We start from the raw sequence: 21,402 nt of genomic DNA on the forward strand, positions 1-21,402 counted from the left end.
TCTGCAGTGTGGATACACCCCTAGATGGGACAAGGCTTCTGAAATTATTTGTTATTGCAGATTTAATGCACCCATTAATGGGTGCATTAAATCTGTAATACCCTCCATATGTTTTGTGCCTTTTCAGCCTGAGCCACCCAGTAACTCAGTGGAGCCCTTAGGTGTCTGACCCTGCAATCCATCAATATTAACCCACCACAGCTTTCCTGCAGGCTTTAAGTGAGCCCTAGTTTGAAGGCTTTATTTTTGGTCTGTTTTCTTGCATCCAGGGGCCCACCACTTTGATGGGTGTTGTGATCCAAACAAAGTTGTAGTCACAAGCAACACAAATGCCTACTCTCTGTTTGTAGCATTTTGTGAATGTTTTATTTTGCACTTTTGGTAACATTTATTTCCTCCAGAATCTCATCACATGCCCAGGGCTAGCTCCCCTAACAGTGCAGACCATCTTTTAAAAAGACATTTGTTTCCTTGCTATTTTTGGGCTCTGTGAAGAAGGCACACTCCCCCTTTCCCCCAAGTGCTGAGTCATTTGCCCTGGTGTAAAATAAGAGGAGGAGGAGTTGTGGGAAAAGATACAGGTATATATGCTTTTCTCCCATCAGTTAAAACTCAGGATGGCATTTTAGAAGATTTCTCTGAACTGATGCCAGGGTGTCATAGCAAATATAAAATCCAAGGTTGGAAAGACCCCCAGAGCAAAGAGAGTTCAATGAAAGCTGGGAAGGGCGAACATTTCTCAGAATGAATGATAATTTCCATCACACAGAACAACTTCCTTTAAAGAAAACAAAAATAAATAGCTTGCCAAGTATGGGCACTTGAAAGCTCCGGCCATTGCCGCCCCCGTGTCTGAGATTCTGACGATAGTGACTTGGAAGGGACTTTTCCAACTTTACCTAGAAAAGCCAAAAACATAACACTTGTGGTTAGCCAGCTTCCGTCAGTGGCTTGATTCAGTTGGTCTGTTTAAAGAGGAAGTTGCTGCTGTGACGGGAAGAAAGAGCCGGCAGCACAACCAGGCTTGTAGGAGAGCCATTGCAGACAGTGCATAACAACATTGGTATGTGGGACACCAGGAGCAAAGGGTGGGTCCCTGGATGCAAGGAAACAGACCAAAAATAAAGCCTTCAGATTAGGGCTCACTTAAGGCATGCAGGGAAGCTGTGGTGTGTTAATATTGATGGCTTGCAGGGCCAAACACCTAAGGGCTCTGCTGAACTTTTACAGAAAGTCAGTTGTTGAACTTAGTCCTCTATGCAGCCTTCAGTAGAATAGTCTTTAGAATGGGTATGGTTTGGTTGTGGGGAGAGTAGCAGAAAGGGAAAAAAAATGGGTTAAGGCACCTTTTGTAGTATAGGCAATAGCATTGTTTCATTCAGCCAATAATCTTTTCTCCATTTCTGGATGATTCTTATATATGCTCAAAATATCAGGTAACCTGGCATCTTACCAGTATGCTGTTTAACTGTGATGCTGCTGCTTATTGTGTTTTTATTTCCCATAGTTATTACCAAGATCAACCAAGAAGTTCTCACCAGATACCCAATAATTGGCCCAAAACAGGGATTTTGATTCTGTTTCTAAGTATCAGAATCAGTCTTCCCAAGAGCTGTACCTCGCCCCAAATACACACAGAACTGCAACAGTAAACTGTAGCTATCACATTTTACTAGTGCTGGGTGAATAAAAACTTGGCCTGTTATCACTAGGACAGTGGTTCTCAACCTGTGCTCTGTGGAGCCCTTAGGGCGCCGCGTGCATTTCCCAGGTGTTCCGTGGCCGCTCCAGGTAAATGAAAGAAATAAACATTGAATGAAATTAAAGAATAAGAAACAAAAAGTAGAATCAAGATAAGAAAACTAGAAATTACAGGCCTCTTAGGGGCTCTGCCATAGAAATTGATTCTAAAAAGGGCTCCACAAGTCATAAAGGTTGGGAACCCATGCACCAGGGAAATGAACGTGTGAACAATGGATGGTTGTTATTATTACAGATGTTTTCAAGTGCTGTTTTGTGTAAAATGTCAACCAATACACAAGTGCCCTGTGATGTTCTGCCCTATTTAATTATGCTTACAGTTTAATTGGCTACAACAGACTGCAAACTCCAACAGATTTAATTAGCAATCCACTTGTTTTAGCACACCAGCACCCTTGTATTTTCATGTGAGCAAATCCCAAATGTGTAAGTGTTACATTTAGAAATGTTTTGTAATGTGTATCCTGAGCAGCTGGCAAGAGAGCCAATATGGGTCATTGTCTTGAGTTTCAAAGATTGTTGGGATTAATAGCTATAGCCCTCTATTTACCTTGCCAAGAGAAAAGAAATTGTTGCCAGGTACCCATCCACATTTATGCCCTGCTTCTTTGAGAAGGGGAAAAGGTCAGTTTTCCTGACTGGTTGCATTTACGTGTCACACAAGCCAGCCTTCTCCAGTGGTTGGGGATTATTGAAATTGTAGTCCAACCTATCTGCAATCCACCAGCTTGGAGAGGGCTGCACGAAAGATAATTTCACATGGTGGCCACAAGCCACAGCAAGCATTTCCTCAGTTGCTGTTTGTGTCATTACTAGGGTAGGCAAAAGCATTTGGAGGCAGACAACCTGTGTTCTGTCAGGTACTTTGGAACTCTATGAGAATAGTCCTGTTCATAAATTCTTTATAAGTAATATTTACTCAGAGGCCAATTGTTGCATCTTTTTTTTTTTTATTAAGTATTCATTTTTGGTTACAAAGTGAAATGCATTCATGTGGAAAAAGTTTAGGTGGTTGGATTAAGTGCATAGTGATTTTCTCCTTGAAATAGTCAAATAACAGTTTAGTGATATGCCAGCTTTTCATTCAGTTTTGAAATTTCTGACTCACAGCAGAAGAAATTGTTTAAAAGATGGGATCCCAAGCATAGTGTTGAGGACGCTGTGCCTATGGAGAGTCTTTGCAAGTTGCAGCAAAAAATCAATTAATCCTTGCAAATTGTAAGAATGTGCTGTCCTACTAGCTGAACTGCAGATTTGCATACGATCCTTTCCTCTTGCCCAAAGCAGAGATCACCAAAGCTGAAGAATTTGTACCCCCCTTGGAGGTGATTGACAAAAACTGGAGACTGTGGGCCAGGCCCTGAGATCTGGCAACCATAGTGTCATGCCCTGCTCATGGGCTTTCCGGAAACACCTCAAAGAAGGATGCAGAAATGGAAAAATATTTGGTCTAATAATACTGGATTATTGTAGCAAGATCCTCAGATGCACCATGACCTAGTAGTGATAAAACCTTAATCGTTAAAGCAAGAAAAGATCAGTCAAAATCCATATTAAGTGGGAAATGGTTACCTGGTACAGGAAGATGGACGACAGATCACTCTCCCACAGAGATAACCCACTGACTAAGTGGAAATAGCATGAACCTTGCCATCACCATAACATGTAGTCGAAAAAGATACTTACAATAGAAAAGCATGGCCATATTCAGTCACCCCTCTGTATGCATGCACTCTGCATCCAGGGATTCCACCATACACAGCTTGAAAATACTCCTCCCCTGCAATCAATACATACATACATACATACATATCCAGAAACAAAAGCCTTGATTTGGGACACCATTTTCTTACATTATTGTATATAATGGGACTTGAGCATTCACGGATTTTGATATCCATGGAGGGTCTTGGAACCAAACCCTGGAGGCTACCAAAGGCCCACTGTATAAAATTAGTTTTGTTTCAAGTTTCAGATGAGGTAGTTTTTGGTGTTTCTGTTCACACCCAAGCTTTCTTATGTTGTCCTCCTCTTCAAAGTATTCACTGAACTTTAGCATTAAAGTTTGTGTCTCTGAAGTGGGAGGATGGAGAAATTAAACAGTAACAGGATGGTCTTTAAAGTATTAAGAAACTGTTATCTCATTGTGTGCTCTCCTTCCTCTTTCTGTTCCCACACTACTTTGTGTTTTTTCTTTTTCCAATTCTTGTTTCTTTTTGCATCACCAACTATGTGCACTAATACATGTGTAAATAGTATTTAAACATTGCATTTGTGGATGGATTTACATATGAGCAATTAGCTGTCAAAGCCTCTCCAAAAATATGTAGGACAGTGTTGCGGGGGGGGGGGGGGGCTGCACATTAGATTTACTTATCTGGGGATTTTACCAAGACCAGTAATGTTGGGAGTGGATTTTGTTTTCGTGAGCTTACTCCCCCATCCAAAGGCGAGTGCAAAAGAAACCACTGAATGATAACAAATTCCACTACCTTCTTTGCCCTATAAGTCAGAACTTGCCTTTCTGATGAGGTTTGGCATGCAGATCCAAGAAAACTATACATTCAGATAAACATGGGAACATCCAGTTGAGCTGTTCCCCTCTGGAAAGAAGGGTTACAGCAGAGGAAACATTACTGAAAGTCCTGCTTCACCTGTGTTTGAATCTCAAAGGCCAACTGAATGAAAAAGCCCAAATTTTATCTCATAAAACTTCTTGTTGAACTGCTTTCTGGAGGTATGAAACCTCGTGATAAGGACACTAACCTTGTGTAGGCAAAGTCTTCTACCTTAATTTGGCACTTCTTCAGAATGCAGTCTGTAATGAAAATGGCGATTCCAGTGTCTTACTCAATTATGAGTAGCTCAGAAATCACTTTAGTAGATTAGTAAATGGGAGGAAAGAATTAATGTGGGGAACATGTCAATAAAAACCATAGAGGATAAAACACTGATACTGCATTTTGATTTGTTACTGTTCCCTCTTCTTGTTATAAGCCTTCCAAACAACTCTAACTTGAGATGATCCTCTTGTAGGATTTTCTTGGCAGGATTTATTCAGAGGATATCTTCCTCTTAGGATGAGAGAATGTGACTTGCCCAAGATCACTCATGCCAACTTATTTATTCAGTGTTATAGCACACCAATCTGTCCAGGGTGACATACATGTCTCTCCACGTTATTCTTTCTTTATTCTCACAACAACCCTGTGAGGTAAGTCAGATGGAGAGAGAGTGACTAGCTACAGTCAGCCAGTACATTTTCATAACTGAATTGGGACTAGAGTCTGGATCCCAGTCCATCACTGCAGTCATCCTATCACATTGGCTTTAAATTAAGCATTGGTGGCTTCAGATTTATGAGATAAAGAAATTCTTCCAGCGTTGCTTTGTCTTCAGAATATCAGCCCCTTGAATAGTCAAGTATTTAAAGGTGATCTTTTTTCTTTTTTAAACAGTAAGTTGATGTAAAATGTCTTTAACAATACAAAATCATGGTTTATAGAACATTATTTCAGAGTTATGCGTGAAATCCCAATGGACAAGAGTAACTTAATATACAGTGTTGCCTTTACAGTGTTCCTTTTCATGTCTGGATTTCAGGAGAGAAATTTGGATTGGTTTCCTCGGATGCGTGCCATGTCACTTGTGAGCAGTGATTCTGAAGGGGAACAGAATGAACTTAGAAACCTGCAAGAGAAGCTTGAATCTACAATGAAGCTGGTATCCAACCTTTCTAGTCAACTGTCTGAACTTAAAGATCAGGTAAGGAATGTGCTTATTACAGATAAGCCACATAAGGCAGCCTGACATATGCAGAAATGTAACTAACTGAAGAATGTAACTTAGGAATTTGGGTATGGGAAACTTGTTGGTATGTATATTTATGCATATTATCCTTTAGTGATGGTCCATTGGTTGGCTGCAGCCTCTAAATTGGCTTCTTCTCCACTTCTGACTTACGTCCAAAACACACTGCAAAAATAATCCAGTTTGAGCCTGCTCTAAATGCCCTGGCTCAATTCTGTGGAATTCTGGGAATTATAGCTTTGTGAGACATTTAGCCTTCTCTGTCAGAGAGCTTTGATGCCACAATGAACTACAGTTCCCAGGATTCCCTAACACTGAGCCAGAGCAGTTAAAACAGTCTCAGACTGGATTGGTTCTGCAGTTTGTTTTGGACTACAGTCCCAAATACCAAGCCCAACAGTCCTGGTCAAACAGATAATTGTTTTTGTCCTTGCAAAGGAAGATAAATAAAATCAAGGAGAGTATCTGCCTTGGTGAAAAATGCCAATCCAACTCTTTAAGATTTCTATCCCCCTAGAAAAGGAAGTGACCTTGAATAAGTCCTCATCATTTCATCATATATGACTATCATAAGAATTTTTAAAAACTTCAACTCATTTTTCTTAAACAGCAACCCATGATAGAAGGACATTGAGGCCTATGTGGCATAGAGAGCAACAGGAGAGGCTCAGGTCTAGGACAGTCCCTAAGGCTAAGATTTTAGCCATCCTTCCTTCCTTCCTTGTCCTCTCCTGTTCAAGACAGAAACTGTGAAGGTTTGAAGGAGCCCCAAGAGACTTTACCACCTTCATAGGCTGCATTTCCACATTAATGGCATTAGGGAAAAAACCATAATATCCACACATACCTTCTTCCCACTGTGTCTACTGAGGTCAACAGGGCAGGGCTAAGTTAGATTCTCGGGGAGCAGCAAAAGAGGTTTTACCTCTGCACACACACGTGTGCGCGCACACACACACATACATACACTGAGCAGGCTATACCATCACATCTTGACACACTGGAAGTGACATTGTGTCAATCAATAGTAATAGTAATAAAATTTATTCGGTCTTTGACCAGTATAAAAACAAAATCACACAAACAGAGTATCAGTCTAACAATAACAGGTTAAAATATAAACTGATAGTGGACTATACATGTACAATATCCAAACAGATCTTTCTACATGGTAATAAAATGACCATTTGTCAGTTGAGGGTGCAGTTTACAAACAATATAACAAAATTTAGCCACCTTATGGGATACTGTAGAATCATTGTTATCCAATAGGAGGCGTAAATAGAAGGAGTCAGTTTTACCTGGGAATTTACTCAGTAGTGGGCTAATCAGTTGGTGACGAATGTCTCTATAGAAAGTTGGCTAATAAGCATATCAATTCATTGCTCTATGCGGATGATGTCGTTATCCTCTCGTTATCCCCCATCGGACTTAAAAGAGCCCTAAACTCTCTTGCTTTGTTTTGCAAAGAGGAAAAATTAATAATTAACTCCTCTAAGACTAAGATTCTTACTTTTACTCACCGCCCCAAATTGAGACAATGGACACTTGATAGACAACACATAGAGCAGGTTAAGACTTTCAAATATCTAGGGATTGTATTTCATACCTCCGGTAGGAGAACAGCCCATTCAGAACTTGTCATCAGTAACGCCCAAAGAACCATAACGGCTATTCTAAGATTTTTTTTCACTAAAGGTGTTCAGTTTATTCCAGCTGCAATCAAACTGTTTAATGCCAAGGTTCGCCCTCAACTTGTATACAGAGCCCAACTGGGACCATATAGTAACATCAATGTAATTGAACGTGTGCAAACTAAGTTCCTTAGGAGAATCTTTCAGGTCACCCATTGTGTTCTGAATGCTGTTCTTAGAAGGGAGGCTGGGACTATTAAAATAGAATCTAGTCTGTGGATCAGTATATTTACCTATTGGCAAAAATTACATAAAACTTCTGGAGGTCTGACAAATTTAATTTTTCTGGATTCCTTTAAATCCTCTTGGGAAATTTCTCTTCTCAAGAAATTAAATGAGCTAGGTATCAATAAAAATGAAATTCTAAAGCTTGACATTGTGTCAATTTCAGATGCCATTTTGATTTTGGGCTACGTTTTTTATTGTTGTTTTTTCCCCAAAGATTATTAGAAGCTCTGCAGGAAATAAGGATTTTTTTTAGTTGATTTGGCCAAATTGGGAGGTAAAAAATAGTTTGAAATTGGCTGGGATTTTTTTTTTTTAATAAAGGTTTTGGGGGGCCTGAGGAACTGCTGAAGTGGGGTTTGGAGTCCACATGCAGCTCCTGGCCACTCAATGTTTTTGAGTCACATCCCTTCAGCCAGCAGGGCCTGTTACAAAAATCACCTCCAAACAGTAGTGGTTCCATGAACTGGAGGTTAGTAATTTCTACTCCTTGTTTCCAGAAGTCCTAAATTTTATGCTTGCTTGTAAACAAAAATTTAGTGAAACAGCAAATTTCAGCTTACCATCAACATGGATCAGAATATCCTCATTTTCATTTCTACATGCATGGAAAGGAAAGAAAAAAGTACAGAAAGAGAGAGCATAGAAACTCATGCTTGATCCTGCTCATTATCATGTCTACACCTGAATGTAAGCTTAATTTGCTCAAGCATTAAATAACTGGATTCAGTGAAAGCCCTAAACCTGCCATGAAGAAGAACAGTGAGGCAGAAGAGGGTGTTACATTTTCATGTCTTTTATGTTTAAATCATGCCTCCTGCTGCTGTTTCTATTTTTATCCAAATTTAACCTTACATGTTTCTTCTCAGATTAAACTCAACTTCTTCCTACATTCCTCACATACTGAAAAGTCTGTAATGATTTTTTGTTCATCTGCGAATTGTTAGTTTTGATGTTATCCTGTCCACCTTAGAAGTCACTTTATTTCTACTCCTTCCTGTTCAGTATATGAAACAGGAGAAAGCATTACAGTATACACTAAATATAGTAAGGAGTATCAAAAATATGAGTATTCCTTGCTTGCTCTGCTGTGGCACTTCCTAGGTTACCATTCATCAGGCTTGTTTAAACTGACCCAAAAAAGTGTCCTTTCTAGGTTGTGTTCCAGTTTGGATTTTTATGTTGTTCCAACTAAAAATTAGTATGTGGGCAACTGTTTTCTGTCAATAAGCAGTGTCCATTTCTTTATTTCTGGGCATGTGGCAACCCTGCTTTTTCTTTTGGTGAACTGTATACTCACAAACCTATTTCTATAAGTAAAGATACTGGCATACCACCTATTAAGAAACACTATGTTTCTAGGGTGGCAAGCTGGCCCTTTAGCCTTTGGTGGAGTGATGTTACCCACTACCACCATTGAATTGATTGGATTCAGAGAACCACTTGTGAAAAGACGTAGCTGGAAGATCATTTCCCTGAACCCTCCTTTCCTTAGCACACAAATATGCATATTCATACATGTTCAAGCACACATACACATGCATGTACACACAATACACTGTAAAATGTATTCTGACAATCTGAGAATCCCGTTGAATAGTTTAGGCTGTTGCATGGTATGCTGAAAGGTGGAGATAATAGAAATTGGACAGAGTTAACTCCAGTCACATTAACAGAAGAATCTCTACTTATTTTCCACCGTCTAACACCATTAAATAAATAAATAAATAAATAAATAAAAGCTCTATTTTTACCCTGTCAGACACAATCGAGTCAGCTTTCAATTAAAACAAGAACCTAACATACCCCATATCCCAATCAATCCCTCCCTTCCCTAAAACAACAATTAAACAGATTAAATGTTAAAAGCAATACAATTAAAATAATCAGGGATGGGCAGATGGGGAACAAATACTCAGTGGGATGATAGATTCAGATTCAATTGGTGGCCGAGTTTGCTATTCAGGGAAGGCTTTGCCTTTTTAAAGCTGTCCAAGCTAGTGATATGACGGATCTCCTCCGTCAGGCCATTCCATAATCTGGGAGCAGTCGTCTCCCAGATTCCATTATTCCTCTGTACGCCTCTTTCACGGGGTCTCCTGAAACTTTGAGGACCATTTGTTCTTGGAAGGGAGCAGTCATCTTTTGTCCAGTGCCTTCAATAGGCACAGAGCAAAACTGACCTCTCCATGTCAGCCTTGCTTTTAGGATATCATATTCTTTTGTCTCCTGATTGTGCTTTATCAAACACAAAATGCATTAATGTACTTTTTGATTAGCAGCCAATGATATAAAACATGTCACGTAAGCTTTCTGGAGTGGCATTTGTTGCAAACCACTGGGAAGCTCTGTTGACACTCAGCCCACTTCGGCTTCATCCAACTTTGGGGTAATGTTGAAAAATGCATTGATGCCAAAAAAACCTCTACTCTTAGCTGTGCAAACTGTTAAACTTTCTCTTTGCTCTTGTAAAAATAAGAGAGAGAAAGAGAAAGAATGACATTAGCTTGCAGAGACCTCTTTGGGGCAAAGGAAGAAGGGGAAACCAAGCTGATTAATGTGAGAGAACACACTGGAATTTCCCCTAAGTGCTGTCACTGACTGTGCCCAGCTCAAGTTGCAGCATGTACCAATTATGTGACCAAACCAATACATCACTTTCTCATTAGGAACAACCCTCTGTAGAAAGGAGAGCTGACGGAGAGATTGGTCTTGAATGAAATAAGAAACAAGTTCTGCTTTCAGAGCTTACTCTCTTTCCGAGAGGTTTCTGGGGACTAAGGTTAATGCCAAAATACAGCACGTCCACTTGCATTAAAACAACATTCACGGGGAGCAATTTAAAGCATGATCCCTTGCACTTTTAATGAATTCCAAGTTGTTGGCTTGTTAGGGATTTCCTGTATCAACAATTATGGTTACACTTTGAAAAAGAGCTACTTTTTAGCAAGAAGAGCATGGCATCTTGCCCATAATGTCCAGATCAGACTGGGTATGTGATTTTTCCACAAATAGCACTAGAATCTGTCATGTTAATTTCATTCTTTGATTACGCTTCTTATCTAAACTAGCTTTGTAAAAACATTTCCTTTTTATATTTGGACTCAGAAGTGGAAATAAAAATGGAACCTGATGATGACAAGAAGATTAACCTAAATTGGAAGGTCCTTTTCCATTAATAGGGGCTTCTCCTTGATTTTCCTTTGACAAGCAGCACCTCGTGTCTCGTGTGCACAGCATGTCACTTTGGCATGACTTGGTTTGTATTGTCAACCACAGCAAATTATGGCATGGCAAGTAGTCCAAATGTTAGCAGCTTGCAAGCCAAATATAGGAGAAAGGAAAGGATGTAAAAGTGACTGTTATTCTCCGGTATTCTTTCACCATTTCCTTGGTTTTAGCAATATTGCTTTTTACGCTTCATGGGTTATTCCCAAACTTTGGTCCTTCAGGTGTTTTGGACTTCACCTCCCAGAAGCTCCAGCCAGCTTGACCAGTAATCAGTAATTCTGGGAGCTGAAGTCCAAAACATCTGGAGGACCAAGGTTTGGGAACCACTGGGTTAATACTCTTGGATTACTTCATATTTGTTTCTGTTTTTATATAGCTGCTCAGTAACAGAGGTTTTCTGGGGAACTCACATACCAATGTTATATTACTCTCTGGCTTTGCTTCGCGAACGAAGATTCAGGAAGGACTCATCCCACGCTTTGTACAAGCGTGTTGGTGACTAAAAAGGCCAATTTGGGATAAACAGGTCCGGTTGCAGAAAGCACAGCAGAAAGTCTCCTTGGGTGATGTTTCTAGGTTGCAGTTCATTCTGCATTGTCGTTTCTCTTCGAGGCTCGTTCAGCATGAGCTTTCGAAGAAGGCTGCAGCATCATGGATAGTGCGTCTCCATGCCTCTCGATGCGAGGCCAGGGAGGACCATTGTTGGGCACCCCAAAGAAGAGATACAAGGACTCCCTGAAGATGTTATATTAACATACAATATAAAACAGTGAAATTTTAATAAACAGAAATAAAAACACAGAAAATAAGGAGCAGTGTAAAAAATGTGACTGTTATAAAAGATCTTCCTCTACTACCAAAACCCCCACACAGATTGCACTAGAAAGTTTATCTCTGGAGACTTTGTCAGATTGGGATGCTACTGTACAGTTCCCTACTTCATCATATTTAGGACGCCCCCCAAATGAGCTGCAGTTAATACTCACTCAGCCACATATGGGACAAGCTGGTCTTTCAAGTTTTGGATTTGATGCCAAGCTTGTTATGGCGTTAAAGGTAAAATGATGTTGTTTAAATTGGACTTAGAAATAGGAGCCAAGAACTACTGTAGTTTACAAAGTACAGACACTATGTGGGCAAAAAAAATGCCTAGTTGCAGTCAATCCTGTGAGACTGTCCTGGGCCAGATGCTGTTTGTAAGGGCAACTCCTCGTATATTGTATTTCACGGGAATTGTATGTGCTGAGTGAGGCTGTACTTGCTGTATCAGCCAAAGCTGATAAAGCTGCTGCAACCTACAGAAATCATGTGAGCATCTCAGAATCATTAGAGGGGGTCAGCTTGGTACTGAACAAACAGTTCCTAATAGCTTGGGGTCCTCACATTGCCTGAGTCCCATTTATGTCACTGTTTAACCTTGTGCAAAAATATGCAAGCATTAGAATTCAAAAAGGTATGTAGGCAATGAGGAAGGAGAAGAAAACCTCTGAAAGATTTGGCCTCATGATCTTTGTGCTAAAGTAAGATACTGTAAACACTAATTGAGAATCACTATTGTGGAAGTAAGACTTGACTAGTGAGAAGTGATTTAACTGAAAATGCATTAGCACATATTGAAATGCCTCATTTATTGCCTAATTCAAAAGAACTTGGAAAAGGAGACAAATAGCATTCAGTTCTTCTAAGAATCCAGAGATACATAACAGGTAGAATGAAATAACATTACTCTTGCATGTATAAAAGAAAGCGTATCTTTTTTTCACCATATTGAATTAAGTAATTCATGGCACACTGTCTGTAGACTTCAGCTTTACGTATTTAATACATGCAGGAAGGTTGTGGTTGAACTATTGGTAAACAAGCTAACCAGATCTGCTTTTGTTCTTTTGTTCTAAGGTTTTAATTTATTAGTTTTTCCATTCTTTCTTAAGAGTTCTGTGTAGTTTTAAAACAGAAAGTCTCCATATCATTTGTTTTCAATATAAACACATCTAACAATAAAATTTTCTGTGCTTGAAACAAATCTGCATATATTTTAACCTTCCAGTGTTACCAAAATCTGATTTCGAGGTCAAAGTCTACCTCAGGAAAGGTGATTAAAATGGACTACTTGAAATATGCTATTAAATATACAACTATTTGCAAGTGAAATAATTACATCTTCCTTCAGAAAATTTCTTTTTTGAATACAGTGTGGTATTATTGCAATTGAGTGCAATAATACCTCACAGTGTAAAGCGACATTCCCAACCTGATCAGTCCAAGAATGGTGAATGGTCAGGGGGGAAAGAACAGAAACAGAAGGAACTGGAAATATTCAATGAAACCTAAGTAGGAAGGAGAGACAGATTCTCATGATCTATAAAAAAAGGATTGTATTTCTTGTTAGACCAATATATTTTGGACAGAAAATATCTGTATGGCTGTCTATGGAAGAAAATAATTTGAAAATCAACCTGCAAGGATTTCAGAACAGTGTCTCCTGGCAACTGATAATTTTCCAGTTTTTCTCCAAAGAACTACCAATCAACTTTTTTGAAATCACTGAAGGTCAACCTTTCAAATTGCTTTCACTGAGGAAGGCCATACTGATTTTTCGTGGCCAAAATACTTTTTTCACATCCTGAGATTCTCATGTAAAAATGTATAATGTAGGTTACAACTATTCTGTTTGATCCAGCACACTGTAGATACCCAGTCTTTCAAATTTCCATTAGGTCACTCTGAAGATCATTTGCATCTTGGTCAGTAGCAAACACATATTTTAGTTCCATCAAACCCAACTTCTCCATTCCACCATAATAACTTGTTTTGTTCTCATGAGGAAAAGATGAGGTATGATATTCCCTAGACTACTTCAGTCCCTTCCTAGGTTTAAGTCTTTGTATTTCCACTTTGTGGGGACTGCGGGGTAACTGTGTTTCATCTACTTGTGTTGGTGCAATATATCCCAGCAGAGTAGACTTTTTGTTGAGAATGGCTTTCAGAATAACCCTTGGCTACAGTCTTAACAGCAATAGCTCATTCTGTGATCTGACATACAAGAAGTGATTGTGTTTACTGAGTAAATGTTTCAATTTTCCAGATGACAGAACAGAGGAAGCAAAAACAGCGTATTGGGCTCCTAGGACATCCTCCTTCTATCAATGTGAACCCACAGCAACCAGCATAAACCGGAGGGTGTGACTTGTCTCCTCAACTTGCCCCCACTCAGCAACACTTCGTAACAAGAATTGAAATTGACTTAAAGAAGTAAATCTCCTAAAGCTGCTTCTGTGTATTCCTAGCTCCTGTAAATAACCCTGTTTTTATACTATGTGTATAGGACTGCTGTGAGAAGATATGGGCTTATATATATTGGCACATTAATGAAAGGGAGGACCCTATTGGCCCCCCTGCAAATGCCTTTTTATAGGAAGAAGTGAAGGGCACACCAAACTTGCACTTGAAAAATGATTATTGACTAAAATAGTATGTGATCTCTATTTTGTATTTAAGAACTTCAGATAGCTAGTATTTATGTTTTTATACAGTTGTGCAATATGAATTATGCAAATCACACTATACTTGTTCCTTACTCCTGTGTGTCCACAAGGGAGTGCACATCTTTGAACCTGGTGTTGTCTTATATCATTTACTAAACAGTATCCAATGACAGCTAAGTGAGGCTGCTGCCAAACTGTGTTCCTAGCGAGGTTTTGTTCTCCAGGGCATTTTTATAACATATGGCATTCCAAGATATTGACATGGTAATGCTTCCTCTCCCCCAACCAACATTCTCCTTGATCTTTTTTACTATTATTTTAAAAGAAAAACAAGTTGATTTATTTTCCTTGCTTCCCACTTTAGAGCTGTTTCTTAGCTGACAATTCCATAAACCCTAGAAAGCTATGGAAGAGACTCAAGCATTCATACATGAAGAAATCTTGAAGGGAAGATTTGTTTTTTCTCTATGAAAAAATTAAGCTAAGATTGTTCCACGTTGTTGGCAGATCAATATAATTTTCTATATTTCTTGTTTTCTTTCTTACTTTCGTTCTTTGTTTCTTCCTTCCTTTCTTTTTTTGTGTGCCATATTGATTTAGAAGAACATGGAAGGATTTCCTGAATGTACCACCTTTGTCTATCCTCTATACAGTTTGTTACTCTTACAAATGTACTTTTCCTTCAGTCATGCAATGCACCAATTGAAGTATGAACTATTCCTTTTAGGACTCATAGTTGAGCACTGATTTTTGTAATGACTTGCAAAAGAGCCACTAGTTCATTATGGTCACATTTTTGTTGTTCCTGACGGTTGGAAAAAAAAATCAGATGTTGCCTAGTTTTGTACATGGTCCTCATTTTACAGAAGTAAATTATCTGCTTAAAGAAAAAGCAGAGAAAAGAAATATGCTTATTATAAAGTTTGTAAATGCATAAATATAGATATTTAAATAAATGATAAAATTATAAGGTACAGTGTTTTAGTGCGATGTCTCATTATTCTTTAGAAGTTTTAACTTTTTAACACAGTTCCCTTTCTTGGCTTTGATGGGGATTTGGGCAATAAGCATACAAGTGAACTGGGCTTCTAAGATAGCTCTGATGGTCAGATCCATTGTCAATAAAGTGCTGGCTAGAACATCACACATTTATTGCAGTAAAATAATTATCCCTATAGCCTGTCATTTACCAAACTGAAGCTCTTGTTGCATAAACAGTGTATTTTCTTAGGATTCAGACTGAAATTGGTTTCAATCGGTTGCTCAGGAAAATTATTTTTTTGTTCATAGCTTCTAGAATCCCCCAACCAGTATAGACAGTGGCCCTCACGAAAATGGAGTTTTGCCTATATTCAAACCCCATTGGCTTGAATATAGGTGCGGGGGTGCGCAGGTGTGTGCCGCAGCCATGCGCCCCATTCATTCTCCCTCCGTTTGTCCCTCACACATAACTGAGGGACACGAATCTGAAGAACGGAGGGAGGACTGTATCAACAATTACCATTTTGCTCTGCAGTTCCTATCTCTTCTTCTCCCCCCCCCCCCCCCCCGCAGCCGGTTCTGCTGCAGCTGTAAATTTGAACTTTTGACAAAGCAGGGCAAAGAGATACTAAGAAGGCAGAGCACCATTCACACAAAATGATGTGCAGTCTGGGTCCCAGTACAGACAGTGTGAAACTTGTCTTCCTACCTACCCACCATTGATATTTCAGCTAGTGGTTTTACTGCAGTCCCCTTGAGCTTGATAGCACTGCAGTTGAATGTTATGTGACACAGCGGTGGAGGTGTTTTACCATCTTGGATGGAGCTTGTTATCATGGGAGGCCATGCCAATGTGGTCTGTGTTACTGACGCCTGGATGGACAAAGCAGGGGTATGTGGATCTCTCTGGATGTATTGTCCCACGCTATCAGTTGCAATGCAAGTACAACTTAATGATCCAGCGGGGTGGTACTCTGCAGATCTGTGGATGATGTTTGGGACTCAAAGAATGTTAAGGATTGTGTTGGCATACCATCTACTTCATTGGCTAGTAGTCATACTAACAGAGGTGCCTCATAGATGATGATGATGCTGAGTAACCCAGCATGATTCTCTTGGGAGACTTTTAACCTACACACCATGGCTACTTTATCTGGCCTCAGGACATAATGATAACACCTTCACTCTTATGCTGTGGTAATGGTATAAAAGAAGTCATCCTTCTACTGCTCCTGAACAAGGTCACCAAGCAGAGTGTGTGGTGGCACTGGAAGGTCTTCATGTTGGCCCTGGAGAGCAAACTAGTGAATCCTTGAAAGCCTCTGTTACCAATTTGGAAAACCTTTTACCAACAGAATTGCTTACATCTACAGTCAGGTTTTCTGACTTTGATGGTAGTTGATATTTCAGATTTTTTCCCCAATATCATTACAATATATACAAGTTGCTTTGCTCATACAGATGTCTCCAACATGAAACAAAACCTGCTTTTCTCTTTAATTCTGTGTTAATGTCATTAGATTCAGGATAATCCACTGGTTTCCTTCCATGTTTCAGTTCCTCACTAGTTATTTACCGGGGGGGGGGGGGGACTGAAAAGTTCTCAGCCTGACCAAGAAGCGAATGACCTACAGCCATGAAATTTACATGCTTTTACATGTATTTCAGCCCTTAGTTTGATGCACTTGGCAAATTGTTTCTCAAGATTCTTTAACCCTTCCAAACATTTTTAATTATAATCTGAAATTTTGCTCTGCTGCTGCTGTCACCTGTGAATCATTCAAAAAAGTTCAATCAAACGAAATCCTTCCTTTATCATTATAAACCCAATGAATTCCGGGGATATCTCTAGTGTCTCAACAATGGTTTTACTGAGATTCCCAATCTGTCAAAATCAGGTCATGAACAGGCGCAACAATTTCAGGAGTTGATACTGTAGTAGGCCTCCCAGACCTTGCTGCATCTTTGGTCTCAAAATCATGCTGAAAGTTGGCACACTACTTCTCCACAGTTGAGTATGATGGGCACTTGTTACTCAGTGTTTGCATGATACGTTCATAGATTTTATTTGGATATTTACTTCTGCAGGGATAGGAACTTCATGACAGCCTGGAGTTTAGCACTTGAAAATTCCTTGCTTTTCGTTGATATCGTTCCATCACTCATCTGAAAATCAGAAATTAGAGCTACAATCCTGCAAATTGGCAATCTACAATTAAAAGAAAACAATCTTTCAAGTTACAGTGATAAAATTGTGTTCAGATTTTGGGATGTGGGTCTGGCTGAGAACTTTTCAACACACCTTCGTAGCATATCTCTGTGCATGAGGAGTAAGCTTAATATGAGAACTTATCTAGGACCATGGAAAATCTATCCCTCCTTCCATCACATACAGGAGATGAATTGTCTTAAAATACAGGTTACACATTATGTTTTGATTACACTTTGTACAAAACATAATGCATAGTACAGATTATGTTTTGCCCAATGCTGCTGGTATTTATACTGCGTTTATATTTTATGATTATGTATTATGTTAGTATCTTACAAATATAATATTTTGTATCTTTTGTATATTATAAGGATAAATATTGTATTCATGTGCAAATTTCTGTTCAAATTTCTTTCATTAGATGAACTTGAAGACTCATTAAGAATTTGCTAAAATAGTCAGTTTAAAAACATGCAGGAGTTATCTCTGCTACATTGTCAAGGATATATTGTCTGGGCTTTCACTTATCCAGTTTGTTGATTTCAAATCTGTTCTTTCTTTTCCTCCTCTCCCATTCTAATTTGAAGGAAAAAAAGAGGAGGAAACAAATTGGTAGTTAACTAATTGGTAAATACTAGTGGGGAAAATGGCATATATATTAATCTTGTTGTTGAGACCTTGTGAGCTTTATTTGCAAAGGAAATTCAATTCAATTCACCTGTTTATGTAATGGAAATAACTATTGAAGAAACTGTTTTTTTCTTCCTCTAAGTTTCCCCAAAGTCTCATTTCATGAAGGAATGTTTTGCTCCTTTATGAAACATGAAGAGCGTAATGTAAAGTTTAATTATATTAATTCCAAATTAGTGTTTAAATTTGTGCTACATTATGGCACTAATTTTTTAAAATCAAAATAGCAAAAAAGCTATCCAATTTTACTCCCCCTTCCGCCCTTTTGTTGCTGTTTTAAACTTGGGGGAGAAGGAAACAACAACTCTCAATTAGAAACATTTTGGCGAAAGAGCTTAACAGTTATCGTGCTCAGTATCTGCTTCTTCCTGAGAGAAGGGAGGGTCATCCCTCTATTCCAATTCTCTCTCCTTTCTTCAGTAACCTCAACTATCTCCTTCCTTTTTTTAAATTACTATCCCACTTATTGTTACCAGGAAAAGGGCCCCAAAATTAAATTGAATTGTTCTGGGTAGAAAAAAGCTTTATGTTCAGGTTTATTTTCATTTGATTTGTTTTTAATTTTGTAATATACGCAGTTAACAATAATGTCAATGCATTGGATTTAGTCTCTGGCTAATTATAAGCAAGTGTTAAATAGGAATGTATCCACACTAGATACCTGATTCAATCATTGATCAGAATGGAGACTCCAATCAAGAAATCAGAAGACTAGGACTTGGAAGGGCAGCTATGAAGGAAGTAGACCGGATCCTGACATGTAAAGATATATCATTGAACACTAAAGTTAGGAATGTGCATGCCATTGGATTTCCCATTTCTATGTATGGTCGTGAAAACTGGGCAGTGAAGAAAGGAGAGAGGAAGAAAATCAACTCATTTGAAATATGATGCTGGAGAAGTGTTCTATAGATACCCTGGATGACAAATGGGTCCCAGAGCAAATCAAGTCTGAACTCTCCCTAGAAGCCAAGACGGCTAAATTTAGGGTGTCATACTTTGGACATATCATGAGAATTCACTAGAAAAGACAATAATGTTTGGTAAGGTAGAAGGTGGTAGGAAAAGAGGACCACTGCATTCCAGATGGATAGACTCAATCAAGGAAGCTATGGCCCTGAGTCTCCAAGACTTTAGCAGGGCTGTTGATGACAGGGTGACTTCGGGGTCTCTCAATGATAGGGTCACTTTAAGCCCCAGTTGATGACAGTTAACAACATCCACAGTGCAGAAACCTAGCACTTTGATACCACTTTCACTGCCATGGCTCCATCCTATGGAATGCTGGGAATTATACTTTTGGAATTCCTCTGAACTACTGCATTAGAGCTTTCTGGTGGAGAATTCTAAGTACGTCACCAAATTAGAAGTTCCAGGATTCCACAGGATGAAGTGTGAATACCCTCTTAATTTCAATCAAATCAAATCAAATTTTTGTTCTTTTCTTTTTCTTGATGAGTTGGTACTGCTGTTTTCATCATGTTTCCTTGTTGTCGCAGACATGCAAGTGAAACTAATGAGTTCTCAGTAGCAGCTGAATCCTTATCATAGACTGAAACATCTCATTTTATCTGTTTTTATCTAATTTTATGATTATGCTTATGCATGTGAAATCTTTAACAGAGAAAGTCTTATGTTTTGCAGTGTACAAAGTAATTTACATTATTTGCTGAGTATTTTAAAGATAATGAAAGGATTGATAGGCAGGCAGAAAATACAAGAAATTGTGTCCTATTATGGCCTTCACTGAATTTAAATTAGCTATAAATTAACTGCGCAATACAGCGGATAGGCTTGAAAGACATGGCTTATTACTTTATAGAAATAGACCTAGAACTGTCTTACACAACACAAATACAGTATTCTTGGGTCTAGTTTGGTGAGAAGCTAGAGCTCTCTGGCTAAGGATTCCAAATGGCACTCCCCAAACTGCAAATCCCAGGATTCTGTAGGAAGTTATCATGGCAGTTGAAATGGAATAATAAAACTTTAGGGTTTTTTTTAAATATTGAAGGGCCAATGATTTTCGCAGCCTAGAATAATCTTCTATTGTCCTATACTATTTGATTTACATTTAGCCTGCAAACCTCTGCTTGACTATCAGAGAGTAAGCTCCATTGAACAGCAGGACTTACATGTATAGATTGTGCTGTACAAGTTGTACATTGCTGTGTAACTTACAGATATTCCCCTCTTCTTGGCATCCTGTAGCATTCATCTTATTCACCAAGCATATAATGCTCAGGAAAAACAACAAATGAGAGAAAATCAGAGGAAGTAGACCAAGTACATGAAAGCTCATGCTACAACTTCTTTCACCTAGTGCTGCAAGATCCCTTTGCATGCTGATATTCCAGACTGACATGGCTGCGTCTCTGAATTAAGAGAAAAGGTTGTGATAGCATCAAAAGAAGTGATTATAAAGTTAAATGGCTTTATCATGGAAGAGGTCTGGCAGAATATTCCCAGGAAGCTTCCATTCCCATTTGTTTCAATTGATTTCTCCATATAATCTCATTAAGGACCACTTAGGCGCGTTACAGACCGCCTAAAAGCGGTGGTCTGCGGGCACCGCCAGTTGCTCCGCGAGGGAGCCACAGCTTCCGTACCGCGTGACTCCCTCACGGAGCAAAAAGAACCCCGAAAATGGAGCTTCTTTTTGCGCCCTGGATGTGACACCACGAGGCGCTAGTCACGCACTTGTGGCGGCACATCCAGGGCGCAACATGCGGACACTATGCGTCCGCTATGTAAAGATGGCAGCGCCCGTGTGGAACGGGCACTGCCATTTTGTACGTATCCAGTATGTACTAGGGTTAGAGGCGTCAGGAAGTGACACTCCTTCCTAACCCTAGTACGTACTGGATATGTACTTTACACCTGTCTGGAATGGGCCTAAGCAAAATAATGGGGCAATGCAAACATATGAGAGACTTGTATGCACAATTGTGAACAATATTCGTTTAGAACATTTTTTTTCTGTCTTTTAGAAAGAATCCCTTTAATCCTACCCTGTCAAAATGTTTACACATGAATTTCTTGTTCCTGCAGAAGAAACCGCCAAAGGAAAACCATGGGTGTATCACGCAAATACTGAGTGAAAAGTGCCCATCATACCCAACTGTGAAGAAGTGGTGTTCCAACTTTCAGCATAATTTTGAGGCTGAAGATGCAGCAAGATCTGGGAGGCCTACTATAGTGTTAACTCCTGAAATTGTTGAGCATATGCATGCCCTTATTTTAGCAGAACAGCAAATCTTAGCTAAGACAATTGCTGAGACAATCCCAGAAATCCATTTGGTTTGTAATTCCT

At 39.1% G+C, this 21,402-nt stretch overlaps 2 protein-coding genes across 6 annotated transcripts in view; one reads left to right on the plus strand and one right to left on the minus strand.

The window, feature by feature from the left end:
- Nucleotides 1–15,180, plus strand: part of ITPR1 (inositol 1,4,5-trisphosphate receptor type 1) — a 276,298-nt gene extending 261,118 nt beyond the window's left edge. For all 5 annotated transcript variants that reach the window (XM_042448619.1, XM_042448620.1, XM_042448622.1 and 2 more), the window contains 2 exons: nt 5,365–5,526; nt 13,807–15,180. In XM_042448619.1, coding sequence (XP_042304553.1) covers nt 5,365–5,526; nt 13,807–13,893 — 249 coding nt within the window. In that variant the 3' untranslated portion in view covers nt 13,894–15,180. The remainder of the gene's footprint in view (nt 1–5,364; nt 5,527–13,806) is intronic.
- The window catches only part of SUMF1 (sulfatase modifying factor 1), an 891,645-nt gene that overhangs the window by 399,498 nt on the left and 470,745 nt on the right, over nt 1–21,402 (minus strand). The window lies entirely within an intron of this gene.

This window comes from Sceloporus undulatus, chromosome 2 (genome assembly GCF_019175285.1).
Source record: "Sceloporus undulatus isolate JIND9_A2432 ecotype Alabama chromosome 2, SceUnd_v1.1, whole genome shotgun sequence".
In the NCBI taxonomy this organism is placed as follows: Eukaryota; Metazoa; Chordata; class Lepidosauria; order Squamata; family Phrynosomatidae; genus Sceloporus; species Sceloporus undulatus.